The 8,647-nt window shown below is 43.0% G+C and overlaps 1 protein-coding gene across 3 annotated transcripts; it reads right to left on the bottom strand.

The window, feature by feature from the left end:
* Positions 1-264: 264 nt before the first annotated feature.
* On the bottom strand, positions 265-8,368 carry ADAD1 (adenosine deaminase domain containing 1). 3 transcript variants are annotated; one of them, XM_064416426.1, is made up of 12 exons: positions 8,232-8,368; positions 7,723-7,920; positions 6,691-6,846; positions 6,117-6,284; positions 5,537-5,599; positions 4,913-5,035; positions 4,677-4,800; positions 4,304-4,474; positions 3,274-3,500; positions 2,547-2,784; positions 2,015-2,147; positions 265-1,877 (listed from the first exon to the last, which is right to left on the bottom strand). In XM_064416426.1, the coding sequence occupies exons 2-12, from the start codon at positions 7,907-7,909 to the stop codon at positions 1,764-1,766; spliced, it is 1,704 nt and encodes a 567-aa protein (XP_064272496.1). In that variant the 5' UTR covers positions 7,910-7,920; positions 8,232-8,368; the 3' UTR covers positions 265-1,763. The 3 variants fall into 3 exon arrangements, with proteins under 3 accessions (XP_064272496.1, XP_064272494.1, XP_064272495.1); XM_064416424.1 differs by lacking the exon at positions 8,232-8,368 and having other exon boundaries at positions 4,913-5,032; positions 7,723-8,085; XM_064416425.1 differs by lacking the exon at positions 8,232-8,368 and having other exon boundaries at positions 6,691-6,822; positions 7,723-8,084.
* Positions 8,369-8,647: the final 279 nt, after the last annotated feature.

Below are 8,647 nucleotides of genomic sequence, written 5' to 3'. Positions count from 1 at the left end.
AGCTCTATGGAAATTTCAGTTTGCTGTTCAATTAACAAAAAGCACACAATAAAAGCTTGTACTAAGTATATACTTGAGCATATTTCAAGTTTCTGAGTCAACAACAGGAAACACCTTGGTGCCAGTATTTCAGCACAAGACTAAGGCCATCCAAAAAATAATCCAGGAGTGTTTAGAATGCAAACATGTGTGGTATGCTATGTGTATGTCAGATTTGACACGTATATCACTTCCCATCATCTGTATGTATGAAGATACAGCTAATGCATTGTCAAGGACATTTATTGAACTTTTAACACCCCTTTCAAAAAGGCAACACGGTGTTCTAGCCCACAATATGATGGCCATTCCCAAGCATTCTTAGAAAACATTACAGGGAACAAGCAGTCTGTGGAACATGTGCCACAATTAACCAAAAACCATCACACAATCCCAAAAACTTAAGGGACAGTAACAGAAAACAAGAGAGTGCAAAAAAAGTCAAAGGACTAAGCATTAACAGGTCAACAAGTTTCAACAACTTGTAAATCACCATAAGATCACCCCCACACAAGATTCTACATATTAGCTGGAAGAACAGATTAAGGAAAAAAACAAACACCAGGAGGAGAAAGTTCTTTGAAGAATCCTCTAACACTAAGAAGGTGAAACATGACTACAGCACTACCCTCACTATCCCCGGTGTATGAGAACACTGTGTAACTCCCCACTTGCATGATTTACAGGAATCACAAACATAATCCAGGTGTAGTGTCTAGCTCAAACACACCACTGTTCACAAGACCACGCCAACTCCAAACATGGCACTTCACAACACCTTCCCAATGCTACCATGTTCTTCTTACCAGGACTTAAAATTAAGTAAATTCCCTTGGGACAGGCACTATTTTCCAGGTTACTGTGTACGCAGATGATTCCACTAGGACTTGTCAGTGCAGTGATGAAGTCATCTTCAGTGCAGGAGTCCAACTCATCCACAAGCATTAACACTGATGGGGTTTGAGGCAAACCACAGAAGCTGAAAAAACCTTGTTTCTGGAGACTTCTGTACTACATTGCATTATTTTCTGAATTACAGCTTTAACACCTGCATAATGCTTTAAAGGTACTACCAGAACCAGTAATCGTCATAAAAAAGTTGAATAGCAGCTGGCCATTCCAGGTTTCACATTTGGAAATACAAAAATTATTATTTAACTCTTCCAGCACAAACAACATAAATAATAAGCCACTTGGCAGATTCACACTAAACAAAACTCTCAGCAAAGGAGGAATGCCTATAATTACAGCACAGACTGTCCATTTCTTTCTTCTCCCTGAAAGACGCTCAGGACAGTATGTGGTTTTTTAAAGAAATCCAGCTTTTACTGGGTTTTTTTTTTTTTCTTTTCTAAAGTTATGAGAAAGGGAGGAAAAAGAAGAAGTCAATATATAGAAATCCTGAAACCATCAGGAAAGACACATGTTAATTCCACAGGGTGGGGATTTGTAGGAGTCAGGCCAGTGAGCTGAAATGAGAGGGCACTGGGGGGCAAAGCAGAACAAAGCTGTTGGACACTCCCAAGTATGAGAAAACATAAATTTTTGTGAAAAGATTGAACTATTACAGGTGGTTTAAAAACTGCATTTAAACTGACAAGAAGCAATTCTGGAATTGTTTTCTTCCTGTAACTACAAACTTAAAAAGTTGAACATTTTACTACTCAGAATTCTATTTACTGAAACAGATCATTCAAACTGACTTGACGTTTAATCCACCTCCATCAATCACTGAACTGTTCAATATGCGAAGACTTCACAATCCAGGATCCGTAACTGTGTTGCTCCAAGTAGCTCTGCAGCAAGCTTTTAGCTTCTTGGTACAACTGAGATTTAACCTAAAAGACGAGAAAAGAAAAAACCTTGAAAAATCTCCGGATTTACGGTTACAGAGATCTGAGTTCCTTACCACCAACATGTTATAAGCACAAGCACAAACGCTGCCCAAATGACACCTCTCCCTGTGTCAGCTCACCTTTGCCTCGTGGTATGTTGCAAACTGGAGCAGGTCAGCCCGTCCTGCTTCCCTGGCGAGCATCCTGAAGCGGCTGAACATGGCGGCCTTGCACAGGCGGCTGGCCAGGCAGGTGCCGCTGCGGAACGGGGAGCTGCGGGCAGAGCAGGGAAACGGGGATGGAACTCGGGAACAAACTCACTACACAGAGATGCTCTGGTCCTTCCAGGGGTTCTCCCCTCCCTCCTAATACGTTGTGAATGCCATCATGCTGGAATCCACCTCAACTGGAATCCTAATTTGTTTTATGTGAAAATCCTTGTTTGTTATTGTGAAAGCTAAAATATTTTCACTACTACAGGCAATCTCCACCGGGACAACTGTTTTGTTTGGTTATCTTGGTATCTCACTGTGAACTTCCAAGAGCTCTAAAACTTCACCTAAGCACAGGATGCTTTCAGCTAACACAGGAGAGAATTTCTCTCATAGCTTAAAAACTATAATAAACCAGCACAAACCCATTATATCCAACAAAATGAAGGTAAATGCTGACCTTTCAGTGGTTTTCCCACTTAATCCATCCACGACCTCCAGAGATGCATCTGACAATGTCCAATTCAAACTAAGCGACCACTGGTTCAAATCTGTTTGGATTGGCAATGCAGCTTTCACCAAGTAAATATGAGATCTATTGACCAGGTAATGCACAGGAAGCTTTGAAATAAGTTCATCATCCAGACGCTGCTTTATGGTTATGTCCAGTCCTTTTGTATCCTTACAACTTCCATTTCCTAGTAAACAGGACAGGATCAGTCACAAGCACACCAAACTAAATAGTTAAAAATGCAGTTATTTCTGCATTCCTAATCTATTATAGGCATTTTTTCACATAAAATTCATGTTTGTAAAGATCAGTTCCAATATTCGATTCAAAGAACAAAAATGTTTTCCCACTTTCTTCTCCAGAAGCACCATTATTTTCACTGTATGTTTTCTTTTTCTGAACCACTGTTTTTCACCAACTTTTTGTGTTCCCTGGTAAAACACATTTCAACCCTTCAGACTAGAAAATGTGTTGAGGAGTTTGCCCACATGACCTCACATCCAACAGCACTTCTGACTGCCTACAAAATAAATACACTTTGGTCCACTGCATCTCAATGAACAATTCTGTAATTCTTCAGAGAATTTTTGGTTTAGTTAATGCTTTATAAAACCCAATCAAATTGGAATACAGAAACACACAACCTCCCCCCACCTGGAATTTGCACTGAACATACCCACGAGAATGTTGCTGATGTACACAGGCTCGATGAAGTGGCTCAGCAAGGCTCCCTGAAGACCAACCACCTCCCACTTGGTCAGTTTGTCACCAGCCGACATGCTGCTCACTCTGACAGTCTTGGGGGGACAGCAAACAGCCAGGTAAATCCTGCCTTCTAGAGCAACGTGCAGACTCAGTTCTTCGCTGGCTTCGTAAGCGGATATAGACTGAGGACCAAGGTGCCTACGGCAGGGCAGGAGAATGGATTTCAGTGAGAAAGACACTGCTTACTGCAACCTCTGATCAGAGTACTAAGGCTGTTTCTGAGGAAAAAATTGTCTGTAGATCTAGGCCTTGTATTATCTTCAATGTCTGTAATTCTTAAAAACACCAGATTGAGCTGATTGAGTCCCTAGAATACTGAAATCAGTATTTGAACAGGAAACAGCCACTCAATCTAATCTTAGCCAGTCTAATTTTAATGCACACATGAAAAAAAAATCAGCTGTGAACAGGCAGTCACTTTTTGTCTACTCACACTCCAACAGAAGTTACTTGTGAAAAAAACAGCTCTAAGGTTCTTAAAATCTCCTTTAAAACGTAACTCACACTGTAATTCAAAATACTTAAATAAGAAGATACAACCCCTAAGGGAGAGAAACCAGTGGCTGTTCTGAAGCAAAACAGTTTTTTCCCTTAGTTATAAAGAGGTAAGACATCAAAGCAGCACCTTTTGTTCCAATTCAAGGCTTTTTGTACTCCAGTCTTGTAGTGCATATGATGGCATTAAATTATTACATCCACTTGCTCAGTGGTTAAATTAATGATTTAATGGTATTGGAATAGTATCTTGAGAAAGGGGTTAACAGGTTATTGTCTGTAACAAACAAAGCCAATAAACTTCTATAACCCATGCAGAAATGAAAATTGTATCATCACATTGAGCTGTATTGCATATTTGTCACAACTACCCTGTACATTAATGTTCCCAAAACAAGATAAAAATTCATCTTCCACTATATCTCAGGAAATGCCACAGTACTTACACCTCAGATTTTAACTGAGCAGTTCCTTTTGGAAGCTGGTTCATGTAGAGAGAGAGAGTTATATTTTGCTTTAAGGTGAGCAGCTTTGAGCCTGGGGCTGTGCAGAATATGGATCTCTCTGCCTTGGCTGGATTTTTGTTATAGAACAGCAAAAGATGCCTGTACAAGTATCTAAAAGTAAAATAAATAATATATTTCACATGAAATACTTTATTTTTCATAAATTATCTATTTTATTATGTATTTGTAGATAATCTAGATATATATTTATATTATTATTTACTATTTGTTTATATAAACTACAGAATTCAAGTGCAGGAGTGAAACTGACACAAACTGGCAGCGAGGGAAGGATTTGCAGAGACATTCCCACCTGAGCAGGGAACGCCTGGCAGTGACAATGGCATGGCTGTCGTGCAAGAGCCTCCCGCAGGACTCCAAGCGCCGGCTGTAGTTGCATTCTCCTGTCCCCAGAGCCACCACTTCCTGCTGCCCACCTGAAACCAGAGACGGTGCTGGGTTCACCTGGGCTGGCTGCCCACCAAGCTCTCAGTGCCCTGTGGGAGCAGGTTTCCCACTCCCCAAAGCTCACAACCAAACCAGACTTGCCCTTTTCAATGATGAAGGCAGCCAGGGAGCTGCCACAGCTTTGGTACTCGGGGTGTTGGGTAGTCAGGCGGTTAAACACTTCCTCAAGCATTTGTGAGAGTTTTTGATAGATATGTTCTCCTCCTAAATGAAACAACAGAATCCATCAAGATGCAAATTTACAGGTAGCAGAAAAAGCAGACATGAGCAACCTGTCAAATTATATCCCTCAACACATGGTATAGGCACAACCACACGTACTTTTGGGATTCTGAAGAGCCTCAGGATTAAAAACAGCTCAAGAACACCCAAACACTTGATGCTTTTATCATCCATTACAGTAACAACAGATACAGCCCAAGTTTGATCACCTACTGCACTCCAGCTCAAGTAAGGACAGAGAATATTTCTATTTCTACACCTGGACTGGTGACAGAAATTCAAGCCACTTACTGAACTCAAGCAATTTACTGAAGGTATGTCCTTTTGTAGAACCCACCTAGTAATACTAGTTCTTACTTCAAATATGTTTAAAACAATACTAACAACATAGAGATCACTAAATGTATTAAAAGGTGAAAAATTTTTAAAAGAAACTATTTGAGCAATTTGAATCACCAGAGAAAAAGCAAGACTATTCCTTACCAGTCCTTGAAACACAAGCAGAGTTTCCTGGAGGTCGGGGCTCAGCAGGAACACAGGGAAAAGCTAAGAATTGAAGAACATTTTCAAGTGGGATGGACATGCCTAATTTCTAAACATAAATCTCACACTATTGGCAGCAAATCAAACTTTCTAATTCTGAATGAACTTCTGATTCTGAAGTCCTTGTAATATTAGAATGATTCAGACAGGAAACTCAAAAGAAGATAAAATATTATGGCAACTGAACTCTGCTGAAAGCAGTATCTCAGTGGGGAACCCTTTTAATCACAAAACTTCAAACCCACTTGAGATGTACTTCATGTTGCTGCACGTAGTGAGAAGCAAATCAAGTGCAACAGCAATAACTAAATCCCTTCAGTATTCCTGGCATCAGCTGATGCAACTCTTAATACACAAATGACAAAAATGAAGAACAGTTTCAGAACTAAACTACAGATCTGCCCCAAGGATCCAAAAAAACTGAGAGAGGCCAATACTGCAGCATTTAATAAAACCACAGATGTTTTGCACAGGACGCCAAGCATTTCAAGTTCTAACTAGGTGTTGCTACAATATTTACCTGAATCTTCAAAAGACTTTGCCCCTGTATTCTCCAGGTTAAGCAGCTCAGCAAGAGCCAGTTTAGCTGCATTTAATTTAGATTCCTTCTTGTTCTTTCCCAGCCCAGTCTTGTAGCAAACACCATTTATCACAGCACAAAAGGCAAAATAAGGCCTTATGACATCGCCTTTAAGGGAGAAGAAAAAAGCAAACACAATCAGTGAAATGATTTTAAGGTACTTCATCCCTAGCTTTATGTCCTTATATTAATTCCCAGAACAAATACAAGACAAAAAGACAGTTTTGGCAAAGTTTTTTACTCATCCCTAACCTCTCCAAAAATTTTGGTAGCCTTCACTTCACGCACTCTTCCCAAAAGCTCTGGTAACACCCACAATTAAAGCCAACTCACCTGATGGATTTCTGCAGCACCCCACAATGAGCACCAGCTGTGGAGGCAACGCAAGGGCAGCCAAACCCCAGGCTACGGGGGGCAGTGCAATCAACAGTAACAAGGTTCAGCTTCATCAAATCAACTCAGGTACTCTCAAGGATAAGCAAACACCACTTTATTTGGCAGCAGAAGTGTTTACCTGCCACGCTCGTTTCTTTCAATTCAAGCTGCAGCTGGTGTGTTTTGGCAAAGAGGTGCAAGGCAGATACTGAGTTTATTACTCCCTGTTTGTATCTTTCAATCAAATCCAGGTCTCTCTGTGAGGGAAAGGCTGAAAATGTGGTGGTGTCAGCTCCTTTAAAAAGAAAAAGTCCTTAAACAAAATTAAGGCGAGAACAGAAAACAACCCCTGAAAATCTGCTTACAATAAATGCTTTTCAGATGCTTCTTAAAAAAGCAACCCACAACTTGCTGTAGAGCGTTACTGCTTTGTACTGAACCCTAGATTAGCAACAACAGCAATTCCAAAGCAGTGTGTGCATCCTCTTTTACAAGCATCAAACCTTTTACTGTAGTAAATCCCGTAATCTCTGAATATATACAGAGAGATACACTACAACAAAAATACAGTATGTATCCCCCCCTCTTGTAAATAAACAATCAAATCCAAGTTGCTGATGACAGACACCAAACAGTGGACTCTGTGTTTTTTCCACACGAAGCTGAGCAGCAGTGGGACTCCTTGTTGCTAGACACTATGTAAGTTTCAGCAACCACTGGATGGATGAAATTAGCAACTTCAGGGGCGTGATACACCCAAGCACAACCACTTCCCAATCAACAAGTGTAAGAAATCCTCGTTTTTAAGTGTCTTTACAGGTGCCTTTACTGCAACACAACTACTCAAAGCAATTCAAAATACATCCTGGGACATCTCAAACACTTCACAAGGTTATTTATGAAAATTCATGCAGCAGAACATCATCTATACTTTGTCATTCGACAGTGCTTTTTAACTTGAACTTTATAAGTAGGTAATGCTGCAGACTACACAGGCCACCCCACAACAAATGGCTAAAAAAACTTCCAGCACAAAAAGACCTTAGAAGAGGAGGGACAAGTTTAAGGAGATGCCGAAGAAGTTATGTAAGAAAATACAGCTATAAGAAAAAGCGAAGTTACTTTCAATAGCATTAACAGCCAGTCCTAATGTATAAACTGCAAACTATACCTGGATTTTTCACCACCCCTGGTTCACTGCACGTCACACAAGGTGGAGGATTCAGCCTTGCAGTCACAGCCTCGGAGAGATCCTTTGAAATTGGCTGTCTGAAAACCTCGGGGGGCAAAATCTTCTCAGGCGCGGGGTCGAAGGCGAACATTGCCGCACCCTCAAAACAGCCATTGCTGCTCGCCATTTCCCACCGACCTAAGGAAACTCAACTCACTAACGCTGCCAGTAGTAAAAACACCCTGCAAAAGCCCCACCAGTTCTCCTGGTCAAGCTATTTCACAGGAACACCAGGAGCAACTCGCCCAGGGCTGGGGTGGAACCAGTCCCGGTGTCCTTCCCCACACGGCGGCCACGCTCCCTTCACGCCTAACGCGGCTCTGCCCCTCGAAGGACACACCAACTCCTCAAGCCAACTCTCCTGAGGGACTGAGGCGAACTAAAGCAGCAACGCCGATCCCTCTCAAGCTTCCAGGACAGGCCGTCACTGGAGCTGAAGCGTTTCGTACCTGCACCTGCTGCCCGGGTCCTGCTGTGGGGGGTTCCCCAGCGCTCACACCCCGCGGGCAGGCGGAGCACCCCTGAGGGCACACGGGGCTGGAGGAGCCGGCCGCCCGCAGGCGATGGCCGCCGAGAGCCGAGCAGCCCTCCCGCCTCAGCCCGCCGGGGCTCCGGAGCGGGGGCGGCCCCTCACGGCCCTTCCCGCCCTTTGGTGAGGGGCGCGGCCGCCGCTGAGTTTTGCCCCTGCGCCAGCGATTCGGCTTCAGCAGCGCTTCCCGGCCCCCCTACTCGCCTGCCCGGGCCGCTCCCACCGGGCAAGGGCGGCACCCGAAGCCGCCACAGCCGTCAGGGAGCGGGAGCAGCGCCTTCTCCGATCCCAGCGAAAGCGCCGCGTCCCCGCTTCTCGGTCCGGGGGCGCTTCCCG

Source organism: Passer domesticus, chromosome 4 (genome assembly GCF_036417665.1).
Source record: "Passer domesticus isolate bPasDom1 chromosome 4, bPasDom1.hap1, whole genome shotgun sequence".
NCBI classification, from domain to species: Eukaryota; Metazoa; Chordata; class Aves; order Passeriformes; family Passeridae; genus Passer; species Passer domesticus.
The sequence above is the reverse complement of the archived record's forward strand: the minus strand, read 5'-3'. Positions and strand labels throughout refer to the sequence as shown.